The 24,148-nt window shown below is 37.1% G+C and overlaps 1 protein-coding gene across 13 annotated transcripts in view; it reads right to left on the minus strand.

The window, feature by feature from the left end:
• RGS7 (regulator of G protein signaling 7) overlaps positions 1–24,148 on the minus strand; it is a 233,986-nt gene that overhangs the window by 81,668 nt on the left and 128,170 nt on the right. For all 13 annotated transcript variants that reach the window (XR_008449132.1, XM_054062702.1, XM_054062704.1 and 10 more), the window contains 2 exons: positions 23,561–23,611; positions 1,987–2,093 (listed from right to left, as the gene is read on the minus strand). Coding sequence is in view for 12 of the 13 variants with exons in the window: in XM_054062702.1 (XP_053918677.1) it covers positions 1,987–2,093; positions 23,561–23,611 (158 nt within the window). In the remaining variant the exon portion in view is untranslated. The remainder of the gene's footprint in view (positions 1–1,986; positions 2,094–23,560; positions 23,612–24,148) is intronic.

Here is a 24,148-nt window from a genome sequence, read left to right on the forward strand (position 1 = left end):
ACTGATATAATTTTACAGCCTAACCCTCACTGAAGCTTCATGTCCAAACATGCAGGCTGTAGACCTGTCTGAAGAAAGCCCATAGCAACGTAGCTGCAGTACTCTCAGTTGTTCACAGTGGAGCTAACTCTAATCTATACTTCTCTTCAGTCAAATTATCATGCTAGCAGTTGCGCTTATTTCCCATATTTGAGACAGAAGAAGGCCAGCAGCTGTGCAGAATTCAATGACTAGCACTCCTATAAATAAGTTCTAGTCTCTGTAAAATGAAGTCCTCAAATATTTGTCCTTCTGGCTGCTGCTCATGCAGAGACAAACCAAGAACTAGAGGCTCAAGCACTCCATGATTTCTTTCCATTTTCTGCTTACCTCATAGCCACATTGATGCCTCTCCCTCTGCACTAAGACCCTTCACCAATGTGCCATCCCTCTCTTTATACTGAATGCTGAGATGATGAAGCATCATGAAAAGGAAACTTTTCCCTCAAATCCTCTCTCCAGGATCAAAGGTAACTGTGTATTCAGGAAAGGAGGCTTGGAGTGACTGCTTTTTGTATTACTTATATACACATGTAACGAATTGTCCCACTGAAGGACAGGTTTTTTGCATTGTATGACTCACAGGATTTCATACATATGAAAATATGGTAATACTGTATGTATGTATGCTATAATAATTCTCTTTCTTGCCAGACTGAGCTGTACACATTTAATCATATTCACTCCAAGATTTTGGTTTAGACCCAAACTTTCTCTTCCCTTATGTCATCTATAGAACTCAAGCCAAAATATTAATGAAAGTATTGTACAGCAATTAATCTAATAAAATGTTTGAGGCTATGATTGGTCTCCACTGCATCACAGTTTTCTTCTGTATTTTAAAGACCACAATCTCAGTTTTATTTTATTCTTGATGGCTTCTTATTTAAACAATGTTTAAGACAAAGTTTAGACTTGCATATCTTGAAGAGAAATTACTTTGTTTTGCCAAACATTATTTTTCTATAAGTATTTAACACAGCTAGAACTAACAGAGCACGATTACAAAATTGTCATATTCAAATCAGCAATTTCATAGTGGTAATCATCACATCATTTTGAAGAAACAAATACGGAAGATCTTGGAGGAGCTGTTAGTGACACCTACCAGGAACACCATCTAATAGGAAAAGCAGTATAGAACACAATCACCATTGTCAAAGGTGGCACACGGCAAGGAAAGATAACTTCTTTTGTAGAATATGTAATCAGATACTACACAATCATATTTGTTACCAGTCATAGCTGTTATTGCTCTGCAAAATTCTAGCTGGCTATTCATTATCATAAAAGCAACACTCCTGCTCCCCAGTCTCTTAGTCTGAAATCTAATACATTAAAAAAAAAAAATGTAGGTATCTGAATAACATACATGTAGGTATAGTTATATGTATGCATACACATCCTTCCAGCTTGTTCTGAAGGATCTGCATGTTGCAGACTGACAGATCAATGTAGAAATCTGTCTGGATTTCTTTGAAGAATACACACTGTTCCAATACTGTTCTGTTTCCAATAAGGAAATCCTCACATAAGAAAGAATATAACTATTACCTTTTGTATTTTTATTATCAGATTTCTGCTGTTGGATTAAGAAGTGAAATACCTTCCCCTTTCCAAATAAGGCTGTGTTAGATATAGTCAATAAAATAATTTGATTTCATTTACTATATTTCCAAAATACAACATTAATTTAATTCCTGAGAGATACTTCCATGCCTAGCATTATCACAATTTTTCCAGGGATCAAAATGGTCACTATCATCTTAACACTTTGCTGACTTAATTTCTAAATAAAATCCTTCTACTGTTATTTGTTTTAAGGAAAATTGCCACCATTTACCAGGTTATATAAGAAATGAAATATGCTTGAAGTTTGAACTTTGTGTAAGGCCTCTAATATAAGCCTTCATCTCCAAAAGTCAAGAACATATTGAAAACATTTACCTGGAATCGATAAAAGGTGCCATCATCCTTTAGTGTTAGAACATGGTCTGAGATTGGAAAGAAATACCCATGTGCTGCCATCAGTGTTCCCAAATGTAGAGCTTCCACTGTTTGAAGAACAAAAGAAAGATAAATTAAAAAAAAAAATTACTTTGTTTTAACAGTATAGTTTTCTTGTTCAGATTCATCTTCTCTCCTGCAGATAAGAACTTGACTCTCAATTAAGGTCCTGTCATCATAAAAGATCTGTCTTTTTCTATGTAATATAATGATGCAACAAGAAAAAAAACCCTTTACTCTCTTTAACAAATGGCTATTAGATGTCCCATTTGCATCTGTAGTTCAACTGCTTACATCAGAATTAGCAGATAGCTACTGCAGTGTTCACTCACTTGTTTTGAAGATGAAAACAGCTATCATTTTTACCCTGTTTGTAGAGTCTGCTTTTCCTCTTAAGAATACTTTCAGATTAAATGATGTTAAAATAGTTAGAATCATAGCATCATTAGGTTGGAAAAGACCTTTGGGATCATCAGCTCCAACCGTACCTGTCCACTACGAAATCATGTCCCCAAGCACCTCATCTACCTGCCTTTTAAACCCCTCCAGGGATGGTGACTCAACCACTTCTCTCAGCAGCCTGTTCCAGTGCTTGATAAGCCTTTTTGTGAAGAATTTTTTCCTAATGCCCAATCTAAACTTCCCCTGATGCAGATTAAGGCCATTCCCTCTTGTCCTATCACTTAGGAGAATACACCAACACCCACGTCTCTACAACCTCCTTTTAAGTAGTCGTAGAGAGCAATAAGGTCTCCCTTCAGCCTCTTCTTCTCAAGGCTAAACAACTCCAGCAGCCGCTCCTTGAAAGACAGCCAGCTCCCTTAATACCCTTGGGTAAATCTCATCCGGCCCCACGGACTTATGAATATCTAATTTGCATAGTAGGTCTCTAATCATTTCCTCTTGAATCAAGGGAGCTTTCTTCCATCCTTCCTCCCATCTACTGGCTTGTGAGGTTGAATACCCAGGGAATATCTTACCTTACTACTGAAGACTGAGGCAAAGAAGGCATTAAGCACATCAGCCTCATCCTTGTCCCTTATCACTATTGTTTCTCTTGCATCCAGTAAAGGATGGAGATTCTTCCTGACCCTTCTTTTGTTATTGATACATTTGTAGAAGGAATTTTTGTCCTCCACAGAATGGGCCAATCTAATTCATCTTTAGCCCTTCTGATTTTATCTCTGCAAGATCTCACTTCATCTTTGTAGTTCTCTTCAGTTGCCTGCCCCTTCTTCCAAAGTTCGTATATATTTCTCTTCTTCCTGATTTCCATCCGGAGTGCTTTACTCAGCCAGGCCGGTTTTCTTCCTGTCTGGCTCATTTTCTGTCACACAGGGATGGCTTGCTCTTGTGTCACCAGGAATTCCTTCTTAAAGAGCATTAAACCGTCGTGAGCTTCTTTGCCCTTAAGGACTATCTCCCATGGAAATTGATCAAGCAGCCATCTGAGTAGACCAAAGTCTGCCCTCCAGAAGTCCAAGGTGGCTGTTCTATTGACTCCTCACCTTGCTTCTCCTAGAACTGAGAATCCTATCATCTTGTGATCTCTATGCCCTAGGCGTCCTCCAACTGTCGCGTCTCCCACAAGTCCTTCTCTGTTAATGAACAGCAGGTCCAGCGGGGCACCTTCTCTAGTCTGCTTTCTCATCAATTGTGTGAGGAAGTTGTCTTTCACACACTCCAGAAACCTCCTAGACCGTTTGCTCTCTGCTGTACTATACTTCCAGCAGACATGTGGTAAGTTGAAGTCTCCCACAAGGACAGTGGCTAGCAATTATGAGGCTTCTCCCAGTTGTTTGCAGAATAACTCATCATCCTGGCTGGGTGGTCTATAGCAGTCTCCCACCATGATATCTGCCTTATTAGGTGCACATCTAATTTTCAGCCATAGATATTCAACCGTATCATCACCACCAATCAGTTCTAGGCTGTCGAAACTCTCTCTAACATAGAGCGCTATCCCACCACCTCTCCTTCCTTGCCTATCCCACCTGAAAAGTCTGTAGCCATCCATAGCAGCACTCCTCTTGTTTATTGCCCATGCTACATGCATTGGTGTAGACTCCACCACTTCCCCAGGAAGCCTGTTCCAATGCTTGACCACTCTTTCAGTAAAGACTTTTTCTAATATCCAATCTAGAAATGAACAAAACTACAATATGTAACATTCAGGCTTATTGTGCTTTTGTATTTTCAGTGAATCACTGTCCAGTATCAGTCCCTGAAATCTCTTACCCAGTATCATCATTATCTGGTTGTTATAGGAAGATAACATCATTAGTTAGACTCATGCTCTTGTTGCAGTATTTAAGTCCTACTGTCTCTTTACCATATTTCTTTATCAACTTTGTAACAACTCCAGTACATATCCCTAAAATAGCTGCACAGCAATTTCTGCTGTAACATTAAAAATTTCCTAGCATAACCTGCTAGTATCAGTCCACAACCACTGAAGCATTTTAATTTTAAAAGATGACCCCTGGAAAGGAGCGTAAGGTTTTATGAGCTATATGACATAAGCTGGTGCTACACTTGGACCACACTGCTACAAGAAAACATCTGAGATAAGAAAAGGAAAATGATCAACAAAAAAGCCATATTGGACACTTACATGTCCACTCTAATATCAGAAAGATATCAGCAAACTTGAGTGAGTCCAGTGGCGGATGGTCACCAAGATGGTTCTGGAGAATGTGACCTGTAAGGAGAGGCTGGGGAAGCTGGGCTTGCTTGGACTGAAAAAAAGAGAAGGTTCTTGGAGTATCTAGCAGCAGCACCACCCTTCCAGTACCTAGAAGGAGGTTACCTAATGTGGGAGTCAATATCTTTATAAAGTTGCACGTCATTTTAAAAAACAAAAAAAACCCACAGAGGCTGTGTTGTCTGTATCCTTGGGGGGTTTCAAGACCTGAACAGATAAGGTCCTGGGCAACATCTTTGACCTCACAGTTGACTCTACTTCGAGCAAAGGGTTGGACTAGAGTCTCCCTGAGGTCCCTCTCAACTTTAATTATATTACCGTAGGTGGGTCAAACAGAAGTGGAACAAGGTGCAGAAAACAGGGATGGAGACAATTGGAGTAGAAATTTGAAAGTACCTGCCAGAGCAGCTTCTAATCCTGGCAAGCTTGGTAACAGTAGGAGACAGACCTTGTATTTCTCTCACTGACCACTGAGTCACATATGCAAGTATATAGTCACTACTAGTTCTCTATGCAAAAAAATCTGGAAGAATGACCTGGTCCACTACAGACGCCAATTAATGTTATTTAATATCTGACTCATACCCAATAGTACTCTACATTTCTTCTTCAGTAACGAATGGAGACTAAGACGTCAAGCATTCTCATTCACCTAGGATGAATCTATACTAAATCAATGTTAAGGTATCTCTCTGTCCCTCTAGTCATCAAGAGTTAATATGAACTTCTTACATCTCTTATTTTCTCCACTGTAGCTCACACTTGGGAATGTGACTAGTATCTTCTTTATTAAAATATATTAAAAAAAAAAAAGAAAAAGTAAAAAGGATGGTATAAGAATAAAGACGTTCACTTGGAAGTCTAAAATCTTCCAAATTGATAACATCTGACAATGGGGCAACTGAACAATCAAAGCATTATCAGTAACATTTGCACTGAAATTGGATAGCCTATAAATAAAAAGACTGAAACAGGTTGATAATGTCCACAACATTGCAACTGGTGAATAGCATTCACAACATTTAACCTTGCCTCACATCACACTGGTAGGGAAAGAATGCTGCAGCTCTCCGCACAGCAGCAGTAGAACTCCTCCCCAGAAAGAAAACTAACCTGTCAGCAGATTTCTGATCTCCAAGTGAGAAATTATCCAATGTTTTACAGACACAACTCAGGCAAAACTTCAATATACATCTCAATTTGATAAAATCAGACTGAAAAAATAGTACTATAAGAAACCAGTGAAGCAGAACAATAGGCTTTAGGAAAAAAAACTCATGAGCTTGAAAAGGGAAATACAGTCAGGAGCAGACTAGTTCTACATGCCTAAACGCGTAGAAGTTCAATTCAGACAGCTTCTGCATCCCTCACCTATTTTTCCATGGGCAGTTAGGGCATTTTCACTTAAAGAAGCATATTGCATCTAGAAGAATGGCAGACAGAGATTAGGAACATCAAAAACTTCCATGATTTGCTTTAGCTAAGAAGACAAAAGAAGCTTGAAAGAATACTTTTAAATATAAAGGTTCCTAGGTAGACAGAGTAATGTATATATATATTCAGAATAGAAATTCACAAAATTGGAGGAATATACACTAAAAGCAAGAAAACATTGGTTTTTAGATGGCAAGTACACACAGAAATGTGATATGTACATAACTATTATTTCCCAATCTAGAGCCGCTGTGTGTAAGAATATGCAATATAAATTACATTCTCAGTTGCACCCAGGTAGACTCTCCGAGAAGGCATAATTAAAAGCACAGTCTACTGCTATACTATGAATAAGAACTGCAGCCAGAGACAAAAATCTGAGGGAGAAAAAGCTCATGGAACTGTAGCTGGTAGAATAGAGTAGAATTCAGCTTCCTCTGTTCTCAACTATTTGCTCTGGAGTCACCAACTAATTGAACTGAGGCTCTAGGCATACTTCCTAGTAGTGATACTATTGAAAGTGGAACAGCATATTCAAGAAAAATATTTACCCAGAACACTGTTAATTTTTTCAGAGCTAAAAAAGGACAGTTTTGCAAGTTTTGATATCTAATGCAAGAGAAACACCTCAAGTGGAAGACAGAAATAAATCTGCATGACCCTGTCGCATTTCAACAGAATATGAAGTATTTTACATAAATTTGAATGCTGCTGTGGGTTTAGTTTTACTTCTTAATATGTATGCTATTGCTGGCCTAAAAGTTCCAGAAAAGCTTAAAATATCATGGTTCACTCTGCTATTGAACTTTATTTAGTTGAGTGGGAAAAGTGAACAACATGTACATAGATTGATAAGCAATCATTTTTTTGAGATGTAATATTGCCCGGCCATCTGCTGTGCCATTACAAGAAGAGTGATCTTGATGGATTAAATGCTAGTCACTTTTATTATACTTTGTTATACAAGAAAGTCAGACATTTTCAATGCTTTGGGACAATGCAAACCTGTTGAAATCTAAGGAGTAAAAAATATACCATGGCTGTTGCTTTTTCTTTTTATTTTCTTTTTATTTTCTTTTTAAACATAGGGCAGTTTTCTCCTTACAGTAATAACTATTTCATGGATTAATGTCATGACAATACCAGTGGACGAAGTTGTTTCTTAGGATGGCATCCATGGGGGGGATTAAAAACGTTGGACGTTCCTTGTTTTTCTTTGGAATAAAAATGTTTCTGTGCTTTGAAACCCCCTAAAGGATATCGGTTTTGTGATTAGTGTGGATTACACTTTTCCTTATGCATCTCAGGGCTTCAGGTGACATGGTCTCTACAGCTGTTTATCCTGAAGTCCATAAAAACCTTTACAGTATTATACCATTATAGTTACAGTCTCACAACATCTAAAATGGCTTGCTGTAATCTCCGAGGGACTGAGGAAAGGAAAACAGAGCGTTTCCCAATACTGCTCCATTTTAAAAGTGTTTTTCAGAGTCTGTTTTATGTCCTTTTGAGTAGTTCAGTCCTGGAGAAAGATTTTCTACAAGGAATGTGGCTTGGGGCATTTTGTGTCCTTAAGATTGCTATATGATGTAACCAACAGTGAAATACCCAAGCCTGCAAGTTTTTCATGTACTTCTTATTACAAAAATGTTATAAGAAAACCTCCCTTTCCATGAAATAATAATAAAGCGTTTGCTATTCTGGGTTATTTGTCTAATCTAAAAATCTATCACAATACTGAAGTGCATTGCTAAGCCACACGGCTGCCTGGAAAAAAGAATTAATGAGTCAGAACTTCACAAGCACACATTCATGTTAAGTGTCGAATGCCAAGACATTATCACTTACTCTCACCTCACTCCTGCTGTCATTTCATTGCCAGTGTGAACACAAGCTGCAAAAGATTAACTTTAAGTTAAAGTAATAAAATACAACTTGCTTCTCATGCTCACACAAAGCGTAGGAGAGACACTCTGGGGCTGACTGTGGCACTTAAAGGGGGGAAAATAAAACAGTTAGAAAATTCTTGAACACCCACATCACTATAAACCTCTCTCTCTTGTCCCATCTGAAGGACCAGAAGTGCAAAGGGAGCAGCACTCAGTTAGAGTCATTTCCCAGGGGGCAAAGTAGTTGATGAAGAGGCACTATTTACCCACACACAGTTAAAATGAGATTCATGCTTGATTCCAATATACCCATCACAAATCAAGTTATCTGCGACCACAGCAGATAGGATTTTGCTTGTGCTTTGTGCTAGACAGTGGCTTCTGATGCCATCAGCAGGACAGAGGCACTGGTAGAAATATCACTTGGGTAAGAGGAAAAACCTATCAGAAATGTGCTGTGAATTCTTATCTGCCAAAGGAATGGTAACATCCACCCTTAAAGTCTGAGCTTATCTGTAACTTAGAGCGTCACTAATATACATATCCCAAGTCTATAGGCAGTGAAATAGAACTGAATCACCGACTGCTTTGCTCACAAAAACATCTAGCAAAACAAGGACACACTACCAGTCTTGCCTGATGTGCTCACAGGATGTAGGTGAATTGGGACAGACCTAGATATCCTACATAACCCTGGGAACATTTTATCCAGACAACATCAACAGAAGTAGAGCCACCATGAAAGACTGAATGAAAGGGGAAGCTGACCTACAGTTTCTTGAAGGAAAAAAAAATAAAAGAAGACAGATATTTCTTCAGTCACAGGAGGGGAAAAAAGTGAAAATATAATAAAGTAAGAAAGAAACGAATTATCAAATGGGAGGAAAAAAGAAGTCAGTCTTTGAAAGACAAGTTGCATCACACTGCTAGCAATACACAAATCCTCCCCTCAAAAACTTAAAGTATTGTCTGTTAAATATTTTATGTGCTTGTTTCCCACTGGATTTCAGCTGATTACGCACTAACTGTTGCTACCTCCTACTAAAGCTTGGCTTTTATTTTCTTAATAAAACTGTATCTTTCAAGGCAGATCACTACCTTGAGACCTAAGAATGTAATGACCTGAGGTGAGCACCATAGCTTTCATGTAGAAAAAAAGAAAAAAGAGTTGCAACTTAAGGTCTCATGAGGCAGACAAATGGGGAGTGATTTGCTGGCATTGAGCAGCCCTATGACTTCATCTCTGAAATATTCATTTGGTGTGTTTGTTTGGCATACTGGAAATATGCAGCTACACAGGGTGGAAGAAATACATTCAAGCTGCAAGCATCAGGTAGATATAACTACCAGGGAGAAGAGAATATGACACAATTTAGACACTAGATAACCAGTTCGTTCAGCACAGAGTCATGAAAAGTGGCCTGAATGTGCCTAAAATTGCCTTTAGTTTTCATGTCATCTCTCTCCTCAAATTTTTAAAGTAAGGATATTACACCAGCAATCAGGCCTTCCAATGGTGCAATTCAGCTCTTTACCCACCAACATAAGTCAGCATTTATGAAACATTTCTTCTAATTTCACTATTACTACTCTTGAACTTTTCCATTTTAAATTTTGTAGAACTCACTGACTATTTTATTACTGATATCTCTTGTTTCTTTAAACCGAAATGATAGAAGGATGAAATCCAGCCTCCAGTGAAGTATGGGTTTTTATTTTTCTCACTGGCAACTTCCTCTGAAACTGCAACTTTTTTAGTTTGCTCTTTGATTCCATGCTTCTTCAGGGCAAAATATAGAAAATAAAAAACTGTGTGTGTTTTTTTTCCCTAATGACTCTCTGAACTTGTCTTCAGAACATATTTCCTAACACTTTACTCATTGCCCCCTCCAGTACGAAACTTTGTGCTAATATATAAAACCATATGTTCATCCTTTTGAGCAAATGTGCTAAAGACAAAATTTTTAAAAATTTACGAAAAAAATTACTGCAAATACCGTATTTTTGAAAATTCCCTCATATTAACTTCTGTCTCACAATTTCAAGCATCTGTAGAAGGTCTAAAATATTGGACATAGACTACTCCTTCCAGTAGCAGAATTATGATGCTATCATTTCAGGTTGTCTTGTACACTGCTTGCCAGTTGCTGCTACAACACCAGATCATCCTACTTACTTCTCCTCCAGCATCTCAGCCTGCAGATGTGTGATCAAATTGAAAGTGTTCGGTGGGGAATGATGTGATACATTCCCTATGGCACACAACACCCAAGAATACAAGTGAATGTCAGCCAGGAAATATACTTTTGTGGTTCCCTCAGACATGCTGCCTTGTATGCTGGTATGCTTCCCTGTCCACAGTAGCGGTCACTGCTGCTTCTCCCTTTCTTTGTCACACTCGAGGCAAAGCAAAGCACAAGCTGCCAACTCCCCTTTCAGTCAGTCATGTTTGGACATCACAGACACAAGAACAGTTCCAACAGCATACTCCAAGCATAGGGTCTATAGGCAGTGCCACAGCCAAGTATATGTCTGGGGTATGGGTAGGAGAAGACCCATGTTTAAGGCTTGGCAGATCCAGAGCATGTGAATAACTGGTGTAGATGATGTACCACTCAGATTTGTGGCCAGCAAATAGCGAGGCTTTTTCAGTGCACAAAATATCTATTTCTGAAGGAACTACAGAAGATAATACTGTTGAATCAGAGGGTCAGCGAATGTGGAACCTTCTGAAGTTGGGGGAGGGTAAGCACTAAACTCTTGCTGTGATTACTCCTGGCTATGATGAATCACAACTCTTTTTTTGGGCTCCAAGTCTGTTTTGATATCAATTGCTACTACATCAACCATTAATTCTGTATCATTGTGGTGCACTGCTGTCACAACCACAGAACACCCACTTATGACCAGGCAGTTCAAGTAATACAAAAAACATGCACAGCAGCAGCTAGAAAAATAACTGCCTCTTTCACCGCACTCAATACAGTGTTCATACAAGAGCAACACAGCGTACATACAAAAAGAATACAATCCCCTCTCTAACAATTTTCATACCTCCAGTAAACTGAGAGTATAAGATGCCGAAAATAACATATTTCTTTCAATGGGAAGAATACTGTACTTTTAAAGTCCAGCAGGAGTTAAAAGCTTTAGTAAATTAGTGTCATTGAGACACATATCAGGGAAAAATACCATCAAAGGTCAGGCAAGGTAAAACCAAAGAGTGTGGAGGTAGCTTTCCAAAGAATCACATAGAAATGTGATTCCCCACAAGATCCGATGCAGTTATCTGGGATGCATATATACAAAAAAAAAACCCAAGGCAGTTATTACAAACAGGATCACTTTTAGAACTTGTTTCATCTATTATTTATAATTCATTTATTTAACTGGCAAGTAATTTATATTTTACTGTCCACATCAAAATGAAGGATGAGAGAGTAAACTTTCCAGATATAGCAACATTCCATTTTATGCTGCTACGTGTTCCTACTGTCATACCCCTCCTCCCACTGAGTGCTGATTTCTCCCCATTGCAAAGGATTTACACAGGTAAGCGTAGAGAACTGCCAGTTCAGCCAGATAAATTCTGCTATTAAAAATACAGAAATACTGGCAGATACCAACCAGCAAAAATAGCTCAATTGAAATCCTTTCACAAAAGGCTTTTCTTTTTCCACAAAAAGAGAAGAGGTCTCAGTGAATGACCTATTTCTTCTCTAGTGGCAGGATCTAAATGTAGAAGGAAGAGACAGCAGTGATGACAAGAACAGCGGCAAAAACTATCCAAGGCTTTAAAATAAAGTGGTAAAATGAACAAAAGCATCTAGCTGGGTCAACATAACAGTCACTTTGTGTTTTAAGGCAAGTGAAATATTAAATTTAAACCACCCTCAGTACTAAAGGAAAAGAAGGTGGAAAACATGTCTTCAGATTTTAGAAAGATATCAAGGGGAAAGATGAATGCAACAGATGCCCATACAGACAATATGATAGAAACTACAATAAACAAGGAATAAATGAAAATAAAGATAAATGCAACACTCAGCGTTATTTCTGTTGGTGGATACAATGTCTCACAACTACATGAGTGTTCCTATGTGGAATTACTGAGCCCAGAATATCATGAAAATCTGGTTACCATATTATCTTGGATTTCCAGGGGGCCTTTGGCATAATTCCCCCAAAATGTTTTCTAAAGGAATTAAGCAGATCTGGGATAGATCTGCTGCTCAAGAAAAGCTAGTCACTATATATGATCCTGTGAACGTTCACTCAAATCTCAAACAGAACATAATGGATTATTAAGAAAGAAATTGGAAACAAACCAGAAGACATTGGTTGTATGCAGTATAGCACACCCACATTATAAATTCCAAGCAGATCTATGGTGATTTCATCTCAAATTACATATCTATATATTAAAAAAACAGAGGAAGGAGTATAGGGGTTATAAGAGATCGATGAACAACAAAAGATACCACAAATCAGAAAGCAGATCAGAGGACAGCCATTATCGAAGTATGTAAAATCATGACTGGTGAATAAATAAGGAATAATAATTTGCTACTTTTCAGAACTGAAGAACTTGGAGTCAAACAATGTGACTATCGGGCAGACCTTTCTAAACAAAAAACTACATCTCTAATATTTGATTGATCTGTGTTACCTATTGTCATGGAGTGTTGTAAAAGCAATGGAAGAAAACTATTAAATAAGAAACTGGAAACACCTGCAGGTCAGAGGATTCCCTAAGGTTCAGTTTTTCAGGAGCTGGACAGGTGAAGCAAGGGATCACTACACCACCTTTCTGCTACAGTCCATGTTATTTCCTAAGCATTTGTGACCGACCACTGCCAGGAACAGCTCATGGTCCAGATGGTCTGACTACAGATCTGTTCTTATTGACAAATGCTGTACAAAATGCACTCAGTTTCTAGTATTTTGGATCATGCATTGGATATAAACTAATTGCACTGCTACCTATGTATTTTCTTGCTGTATAGAAGATTTTTAGCTTGCTCATTAAATCTCCTTAGTGTGCAGAGTCATTTAATATTAAACTCGAAATTGCAAAATATTTATTGGTTAATTGGTCTTCCTGAACATAGTTTTGGCACTTCAGAATATCTTCTGAAGGTACGATGCAGAAAAATAAATACACCTTTTCACTTCTAGCTTATTGCTAGCCATCATTATTATTACATTGTGGATAGTTTAATTACTTCTGATATTTTTCCTACAAGCATTAGTTTTCATCTGCTTCAATTATTTCAGAGCATATATTTCCTAAAGTTCATTTATATAAACTTTAAAGCCCTGGGAATTTACAGCTGAAATTCTGTAGATAGTTGAATGTAAATTTAATTTTATTATGCATTTACAGTGGCGTTCACTATTACTAAAATTCAGACTTAGTTGTGAAACTGTGAGTTCCCATCCCTAACTTCCTCAAACTGGCCTACTTGCAAATATCCATGTTTGGTGACAAATATATGAAGCTACCTTAAGAAATAACAGGTTTTACTTATGTTCTACAGAAAAAAAACCCCAACAATTTACTATGTTTTTGAAAGATCTTAACTAAAACATTTAACTTATTCCATGGTTACTATGACACAGTAGTTGCTTATTATATTTTTACTTTGTTTATTACATTCTAGTGATTATATTTGAAAATGTAAATAATCCCACAGTTTCAAGGTGAAAATATTCTATATTTTTAGCTCATCATAACCTTTCTAGTAGGCTTAAAAGCTATCAAATTTATTTCCAGTTTATCTAAGGTATTACCTTCAAGTCAACAGTAATGAAGAAGCAAGACTTCAAAAGAAAGCATAAATTACTTGTTATAATTTCTGCATACCTAACTGAGGTGAATAGAGTCTTTTTATGGCTTGGATTTTTTTTAATTAATTTGAACTTCAGTGTTAATGAGAACAGTAATTTTTTTATATAAATATAAATATAAATATAATCATAGTATTTTCCTATAAAGACTAGGTTCTATTGTCTCTACATATTTCATACTTTGTGGATCCAAGTTTTACAAAGCCAAATGTGGTCTTACAGCTACAAAACCACAGCAGACACGGGTCTTGTTACCCACTCTGCCACACAATCAGTGAAAATTCTGAAAATTTGCGGAATTTTAGTAGATGCCTGAATGCAACCAGTGAAATTAGAAGAAAGGACAAACATTAGAGGGAGAACATGTGAATGGAGAAGAATATGTGAATTGGATCCAATCAGCAGCCATAACAAATGAGAATTAAGAGGATATTCTATGCAGTACAATTTGGGAAATGAAGGAAGAAAAAGGAAGAAAAAGAGGGAAGAGAATACTGAAAAATGAGAGACCACCTAGGGAATATTCATGCATCCAAGAAGAAATGGCAAGAAATGCTCTTTGTGTAGTAAACTACTCAGCAGTTCAATTTACCTTGAACTGTCACTGTGCTCACGGGCAGACACCACTATTTTTACACTTGCTACGGGAAAGCTGAAAATCTTCCTAAGGACAATTGGTAACAAAATTAAGCGAAGGCCTTAGAGTAACCCACCAGTCATCAAATATTACATACATGCAATTAACAATGCATTTTTGTTTACTGTACTATAAGCTGCTGCTGCAGCTGTTGGCAAGACAAAACAGGATTTCAGCTACTTTTATTCAATTACATTGTAAAGATTTAAAATCTTTCACCTACTTGTGCTTTCCATTACTATACTGCAAAGTTCTCTGGGAAACAAGGAAGCAGAAAGCTAATTAAGTCTCTAGACAATTATTTAGCTGCTTTTAATTAATTAAGTCAGTATGAATTGGGAATTAGTAAATTTTCTTCCTCTTAACCCTCCAAAACTTGGTAAGATCCCAAAGGTTCAGAAGAAGCCTGTCAAACAGTAAGAAAAGCACAAAAATTCCTAGCAACTTTAGTAAAAAATGAGATAAAATATTTTCTTAGGAAGGTCATTATAATTTAATTTGTGCAATTAATTAATGAGCTCTCTTTCTGAAAGTTATGAGATTTATCACTAAAAGAGTGTACTTTTTCTAAGATTCTGCATTTTTATTTTTGTTCTTAGCTAAGTTAAGAAAATTAATACATGTTTTATTGTTATTAACAGAGACAGCAACATAACAAGTCTCTGACCATGTTGAATAGTCAAAAACTGGTAGCTATTGCCATGGAGAGTCACCATACAAGCAGACAAGATGGGGAACTGATAATGTTTTTGAAGAGGCAGGATTTAGTATCCAAAGCCAGTTGTTTTGAAAATCTGATGCATCAGAGAGAAGTTAATATGGCCTTACATACATTTGCCTTACGCTGATTACTAGTTCCATATTCTGAGTGATGGCATCAAGGAAAAGAGATTGGTACAACATCTGGTAGGAGTTGGCCAGTTTAGGAACACTAGTTCCTTGAAAGAAAAATATGGAGCAAGGATGAAAAATTGCCAAATCAGGGATTTAATTCTAAAAACCAATTATAAAACTTACTCGATTTTATGAATCACTGGGGAGAACACAGCACCAGTTTTAAATAGCTCATCTTACAGATAGCATTTTGACGAAGTTTTGCACATCAAGGTAACTTCATGGGTAAGTATTTCAATTGTGTAATTCAGACTTCTTTTAGCCTAATTTGTTTTGTGACAGAAAGTATGAAATACACGTATAAAATCATATAATGCTTTGGGTTGGAAAGGACCTTAAAGATCACTCAGTTCCAATCCCCTATCCATGGGTAGGGACACCCTCCACTGGATCAGGTTGCTCAAAGCCTCATTCATTCTGGTCTTGAACACCTCTGATCATCTTTGTGGCCCTCCTCTGGACTTGCTCTAATAGATCCACGTCCTTCCTCTGCTGAGGTCTCCAGAATTTAATGCAGTACTGCGAGATCTCACAAGAGCAGAGTAGAGAGAGAGAGAATCAGCTCCCTTGATTTGCTGGTCTCACTTCTTTTGATACGTCTGGCCTTCCAGGCTGCAAGCTGCTGGCTCATGTTGAGCTTCTCATCCACCAACACCCCTAAGCCCTTCTCTTCAGGGCTACGCTCAATCCATTCTCCGTTCAGCCTGCATTTGTGCTCGAGATTGCACTTGGCCTTGTTGAATATCATGATGTTATCCGAGACCCATGTCTCAAGGCTGTCAAGGCCCCTCTGGATGGCATCCCTTCCCTACAATGTGTTGACGGCACCTCACAGTTTGGTGTCATTGGCAAACTTGCCGAGTATACCCTCAATCCCACTGTCCATGTCTGCAATAAAGATGCCAAACAACACCGATCCCTATATCAACCTCCGAGGAACACCACTCTTCACTGGTCTCCACTTGAACATTGAGGTGTTGACCACAAATCTTTGAGTGTGACCATCCAGCCAATTCCTTATTCATACAGTGGTGCATCAATTAAATTCATGCCTCTCTTAGAAACAAGGATGTCATGTGGGACACTGTCGAATGCTTTGCACAAGTCCACACAGATGATGTCAGTTACTTTCACTTACTCACCCAATGTTGTAGCCTTATTGTAGAAGGCCACCAAATTTGTTAGGCACAATTTAACTTTAATAAAGTCATGTTGGCTGTCATTAATCACCTTCAATTTCCTTCAATTGCTGCAACAGGGCATCTGAAACTCTTTCCAATAAAATTACTAGAAAGTAATGCTTAACAATTTTGCTGCTTCTATTATCAGGATCTGGTAGTATTTTAGCATTACTTTTTATCTAAGTAGGCTTCTTCAGACTTATTTTTCTAATCAGTACTTTGGTTTTTTGTTCAGTACTTCTTCCTTATTCTTCACTCTCAAATACCTCAGTGAAATAAAGCCCATATTGTCTACTGATTTCCAAAGAAAATTATGACTGCTGTTTTGTTTCAGTTTTAAAACCTATCAGAAACTTTTTAGAAACTAGTTTTGGATTTAAGCCCAAGATACAGCTTAAAGGTGATGTTACACTTAATCCTATTTTAAAAGGCACCTAGTCAAATTCTGTTTCTTTTGGAGTTAATCAGAAAACCTCCTGCCTTCTACAGGGTTGCAATTTCACCATTAATGATTAAAACAAAGGAGGAAGAAGCAGATGTCATGTGAAGGTATTACACTTACTACTGAAAATAATTCTGAGCAGAATTTGGAGACTTTAAAAGTATGAATTATTTCTTATTAGAAAATAAATAGCTTTGAAGACATCATCATAGCTAGTATTAAGAAAAGTGAAATTCAAAAAATCAGTTGAAGTTTTGCTTTTAACTAAAAATAACCAAACATCAATAGAGTTCTGTGTTATACATGAAACGTGCATGACATGTAAGTTCTTGTCAAATCATAGGATCATAGAATGGCTTGGGTTGGAAGGGACCTTAAGGATCATCTAGTTTGAACCCCACTGCCATGCACAGGGACACCTTCTGTTAGATCAGGTTACTCAAATCTGAACTAGAACCAAAAGAGAGCTATATTCATTTAGCATGGTACAGACAAGAGCAAACAGGTTGCTCACAGAAACAGTATTACGAAACACATATATTTTGTTCTACCAGCAAATTATGCTAGAATGTGGTAAATTCCATACTGTGATCTTTGCCCATTACTCCAATATGGACATTAATTTACAAATTAAACAGATAGAATTTATTAATACTGTATAGGCAAATCAAAAGTTTATAAAATTACTTTAATGATAAGTAGGATTAGGTATCTAGACTAGACCTATTTTGTACCTGGCTAATATAACCTATTATGTATGATAAATATCTTAATAAGTGGGAAAACATACTGTCTTCATACATTTCTAAGGGGATTTTCAGAGTTTGCAACGCTTAGTACATAAATTCTGCTACCTACAAGTATGCTGTGTTAATTACTAGGCTAAAAACATAAACTATATAGTATCTTGTAAAATAATGCCACCTTAAGGCAACCAAGGAGGAGGAATTTTATTTAGACATGCTTAGAGTGGTGAAAGAGGTTGTGATAGTTTGACCGATCAGCCTATGTAAAGGCAGATTTGTTGCTGATACCACAAACTCTTTGCATCACTACCAGATCACAAAGTCCATTTCTTCACTTCAACTCTAAAAAACTGTTCATTTTCAACCAGCTCCCACTGCCAAAGTGCTAAACGTACCAGAAGAAATGCCTGCTCCTTGAAAGGCAATTGGAAATGAGCACTGATGTAGCCTACCACCTATCTGCAAGCAAGAAAATAAACTGACCAACCTATGAACATTTTAATCACCTTGAAGACTGACTACATGGAAATGAGGCTGCTCAAACAGTACTGGAATATATGTAGAATAAAAGATCACTGCAGCCTGGCCCTGCTGCTCTCTGTGCTTTCGGGAGACACTCCGAACACATGCAGTCTACACAGGGCAACAGAGTACACAAAACTGGAAAAAGCTTCAGTGGAAAAGCATTAAATCTGATTTATCCTGTCACAACTGAATTTCAGGAAATACACCTCTATTTACCATTTCCAAAATCTATCTAAAGGCTTCGGGCAATAGCCTCTGCACTTACCATCACAATCCTGAACCTGCAGCAGTGGCTAGAAGGCTATTGATTGCGACACATAGGTAAGTGCTACCCATGCTACACATAACGAAAGGAAAACTGATCCATATTTTTTTATTTTGTTTGAGTATCACAACATTAATACCACTGGTACTAAAGCAGTGTCTGTAGATTTTGACATTTTCTATTCCCAAGTAGGATTTGAATTTTACTTTCTTGGGGTTCGTCTGAAATTAAAGTCATTATTCCATTTAAATGTTACAGGACCTGATGAGCTCAGATCAAATTCACCAAGAAGAAGAAAGTTAGAAAGTTATTTACACTAGACTTGACAAAGGTTCATGAGGTTTGCCTCACTGAACAAAATGTGCCCAAGCTTTTTAGACATATGAAAAAAGCAAGTGCCTTGGTGTTCCTCAGTTTCTAGTTTGAGGGTTATGGTATGTGTGCAGGCAGTGTAAATCACTTTTATCTGCTTCTTTTCTATTTTTTAGTTAAGCTGGTAAGTGGGATACATTCTACTCTTGCTGTATTTCCACAAGTTTTGATTAATGCAAAGACTGCATACATAAGCATGACCTTTCCATTCCCTTCTTTCTTTCCTTCCATAACAGGATCTTTTCTCCATTAGAAAATAGTGCAAGAACCTCCCCTTTGCCTGAAGCTATCTGGTGCTGTCTCCCAGATGGCAACCATGTAGAACATCTTGTCTGGCTCCTGTGCTTCCCTGCTACCTTACTGCATATGCATGGAGAAAGGGGCAGAAATAATTAGAGCTGACCAATTTTTCAAGTACACTTCCATAAACTCAAATACAACCCTTAATATTTTCCCTATGACTCTTTAGAGAAAGTTCTATGTATTATCAAGGTTGTTATCAATACAGCAGTTGCTGGAGAGAGATTTCACTACAAAGCAAAAGACAGAAAGGTGGACGAAACACAAACAGATGTTCTACTGAGTGCTCCCTTTTTATTGCACAGGATCAGTGACCACAGTGACCACAATGCTGCTGGTGAGCATCTAGTTAAAAATTAGCTACAGCTGTTAGGAGAAAAGACTATCAATAACAAGAATTGAAATTTAAAAATCACTGGAGCGTCTATTTCAAGGTACATTCTTGTTTTATAACTCATAGTTTGATTTAGTCATATACAGTTGACTTCAGGGTAATTCTTGATGTCCAAGAGCAGCAGCAAATTCACATAATCATAGAATCATTTAGGTTAGAAAAGACCTTTTAAGATCATCGAGTCCAACTGCAAACCGAACACTGCCATGTCCACCACTAAACCATTAATTAGAATGTGCCACATCTACGTGTCTTTTAAGTACCTCCAGGGATGATGACTCAACCACTTCTCTATTTCCATTCTTGATAACTCCTTCAGTGGAGTAATTTTTCCTAAAATCTAGTTTAAACCTCCCCTGGCACAACTTGAGGCCATTTTCTCTCATCCTATCACTTGCTGCTTGGAAGAACAGACCAACACCCAGCTCACTACCCTCCTAGTTCTAGAGAGCAATAAGGTTTCTCCTTGGCCTCCCTTTCTCCAAACAATCCCACTTGCCTCATCTGCTCCTTATAATACTTATGATCTATACCCTTCACCAGCTTCGTCGCTCTCCCCCACATCAGTTTCTCAATGCCTTTCTTGTACCGAGGGGCCCAAACTGCACACAGTATTTGAGATGTCACTTCACCAATGCAGAGTAAAGCAGGACTAGTTCTCCTAGTCACATTATTTCTGATATTTCCTTCAACACATTGCCAAAATGAGATGGACCAGGGCAATCTGAAGGTAAAGGCCAGACATTCTGGAGCTGGGTGCAATACTGTGGCTCTGCTGGAGTAACCACCCAATAAAAAAGTGCCTTCAGTCAAATTCAATTGACTTTGCAGATATAAGTAAATTAAATAAACAACATGCAGGTGTAAAGCTACCAAACGGGACAAGGAGATGATGAGCAAGCATATTATCAACTTTTAAAGGCTCTTTCTGAGTCACCTAGATAGAAATTCTTCATAGGCTGATGTAAGGATGAAACACATATTTGTGAATAACACATTTCATTATGAAAATACTTGAAAACTGACATTGTATTTTCTCCTTAAAGAGACAACAACATAATTTACAATAAGCATGTTGGAATGCTAGGGAACAGAAAAATCAAATGTGTGCCCAAAGGGCATCAAAGAAATCAGTGCAAGAACCAAGTACAGAATTAACCTCTTGGCAATTTCAGCTGACACCTCTAGATCAGCTTATTTACCCTTTTTGCTTTAAACATTTAAAGCATTTACTTTAAGCATTTTACTTCAGTCTCTAGTGCAGTCAGTCCAGTACATTTCATGCACTAATTATTGCCTTAAAAAAGAAAAACACAATGTAGAAAAACAGAGTAGATTTTCCACATTAAAAGTAATTGGCACCATCAGTAAAGAATCAGCACTTGCCCTGTAACGGTCAATTCAACAAACATGTCTAAGTGCCAAATCACAAGCCCTTACAATTCTGTAAACTCAGTTAATTGCTTCTTTTGAGGCAGAGTTCAGGTTTATTTTTAGGACTCAATTAAACTTCCACATTAAAAATAACTTAGATTATTTCTGTTCCTTAAAATTGTACCGATGAGTTGTAAAGAGAAACATAACATTTTTTAAGTACATATTGAAAAGCAAATAATATAACAACAACTGTACATTGTCTAGATCTATTCTGGGCACAAGCTGTACTCTGCTCCACTGAAATAACTTTAAATCTGGTATAATTTAGCAGAATCCAGCCATCATCTCCAGCTTATTTTCTTGATGGAGATTTACTGCAGCAAGCCAAAATCTTTCAAATTTTCCACAGAAAATGATTTTCCATTTATAAAAATTGTGCAGGTTTTTTTTTTTTTGGGGGGGGAGGGGTTAGGTTTTTTTTTAATAGCAATTTATACTTGTAACTATTTTTCACTTGAAATTGCTGTTTCCAGATAATAGCTTCACACTTACTAACACAGTGAAAGCAAATGTCGCTGCCAGACCTTCTTCTGTCTTTTGTTGTCCTGCTAGCCATAATTTCATTTCCACTTAAATGATATCAGATTTGTATCGGTTATGCAAAACAAAGGAAAAAATCTGTACTACAACATGTGACCCTTTTTTACTCTATAGTAGGTCTTTCGAGGTCCCTTCTAACCTGTTCTATGAATCTGTGAACCTGTCTACTTACCCCATAAATCACAATTTGCATGTTTGTTTTACCACAGAGTGCTAAGCACAAAGTGCAATCAGCATAAAAGCCCAAACTCCCAAACACTCTGTGAAATCAAGTTATTACAACAAGAAAAGTAACAAATAATTTGTAGTGATTAACAACAAATTAACAACAGCACTGAAGGCAATGCATCTAATCATTACTACAAAAGAATGATAGTAATTAAGAAAGATACATCACCAATTGTCCTATTATCATCATCCAGATCCACAGTTGCCATGGGAGCCCTTTTTGCAGTGAAGATTTGGAGAACCTGTCCCAGAAAACTGGGGGTTTATTTATTTATATTAAATTAACTGTGGTGGTTTGATTACCTATGTTAGTAATTTATGTGTTTGTTTAATTTTAATTGTATATAAACATAGGGAACCATGCTTTCCATTTAGTTTACTCTTTCTTCAATACCAAATTTCAGAGTAGCCAGATAATCTGAATTACAGCCTATCCCAATATTGCAGTTCTGGTTTGACAAATAAAGGTTAAGCTTCTGTATGAAATAAACATCGAATGGCAATTTTCCAACAAATATAGATAGGTGAGTGTTTTGTGTCTGACAACTGAGAAATACAATATCACACATAGATAGGTCTCTTGCAACCTCCACTTTATCTTCAGGAAGCAAACATACAACACTCTGTGTAAATTTAAATAAAACTGGAAGCAATTTATGATCTCCTTCCTGTAACATACCGATAAATTGTGAGCTGGCTGCTTCCAAATATCAAATAGTTTATTTATAATATTAATAGTTCCTCGTTATTAAAATCACAATTTTAAGCATAGTGATTTTGTGCTGGAATTCCACAATGATTGCACTTTCATTTCAAATACGACAGGAAAACACATTTTTTAAATTAAAAAAACCCAAACAAAATGAAACATAAATTCCTCTCCCAAAAGTTTAAAATGGAAAGAGGGAAAATAAATCTTTTTGCTCATACTTTAAAGAGGGGAGATTATCTTTCCCCCAACCAAAATATAATAGGAACTTCGACAGAATATTTTATTTCTGTCATTCAACATTTTCTAGTAGAAGTCATTCCTTTCTGGAAATTTTCTTTCAGATCATGTAAAAAGATCCCTGTAAATCATGGAAATAAATATCAGATAACACAAAACTGTGTTTGCTGCTGGCCACAAAAGAAACCTGTGGCAAAGCTTTACTTCCACGTTCCAACCCAGCTGTATGAGCAATGAACTTTTTCCTCACATTCACCATACTGATTTTTTTATTTACAGTTCAATTTCCATTTAAGATGCTATAAAAGTTTCCAAATTTGAAAATAGAAATGCAGCTCTCAATAAAAGTACAAGAGCATATTTCTTAATTCGATTTACTTTCTATATACTGAAAAATTCTGTTAAGAAAACAGTACATTTTTCAAACCGTTTATCTTGACACTGAGTAAATCTCTTGTGGACTAAAACGTAAGCTTGTTTTCTACTAATTAAAGCAGCTATTATTTTCGTTCTTGGCCATTATCATGTTTCCTGGTACCTGCTCCAATAAAATGGATAAACAAAATCCTCAGGTTCTTTGCAAAAGTTTCTAAGGTTTGGAGGTCTGTTTTGCTCTTGAAATTATACGGGTCATATGCTGCCTGGCCACCCCCACTGCAACAGAAGACAAGAGTCAGGTCCAATAATTTGGACTAGAATTTGCAGACATGAAAAAAAGAGAAATTACCTGGGTCTTCAATAGATAAGTTCTTCGTTAACCATTGAACAATGTCAGAACCTAGGAACAAAACAACAGGCATTTTGAGATCAATAAGATTTCTCTTCCTATTCTTCAGTTCCCTAGGCCAATTAATATTGTTCTACTGTATTGTTCCACCTACAGTTTTTGCTCAGTTTGGTTTAGAAAAAAATTGACCATTTTATTTTTAGTTTCCTATTTTTTCAATTTTCTTTTAGCGAAGAAACATACCACTCACTTCTTTCTTTAGGCCAAGAGTCATAAAGTGTAGAAGTGCATTAAGGATATGATAATAGCCTGCATTAAAAAAAACTACATTACCGCAAAATTTACACAAACAGTTTATTAAGTAAATACTAAGCTTTCCCCACCTTCCAAATTAGTTTACAAATGAAGCCTAGAAAGTGTAAATTCAACACAAATTGTGATTATGCAGTATATGGAGTATACGCTGCAGGCCATGCTGGAGGTTTAAAAACTTCCTTGGGACTAATATATGGCAATATGAGCTCCTCTTAGGAGCTGCAGTTTGTGTTCAACTTTGCCTTCTGATTTTATTACCTTTAACTATCACTT

The sequence above is a fragment of the Cuculus canorus genome, chromosome 3 (assembly GCF_017976375.1).
Source record: "Cuculus canorus isolate bCucCan1 chromosome 3, bCucCan1.pri, whole genome shotgun sequence".
NCBI classification, from domain to species: domain Eukaryota; kingdom Metazoa; phylum Chordata; class Aves; order Cuculiformes; family Cuculidae; genus Cuculus; species Cuculus canorus.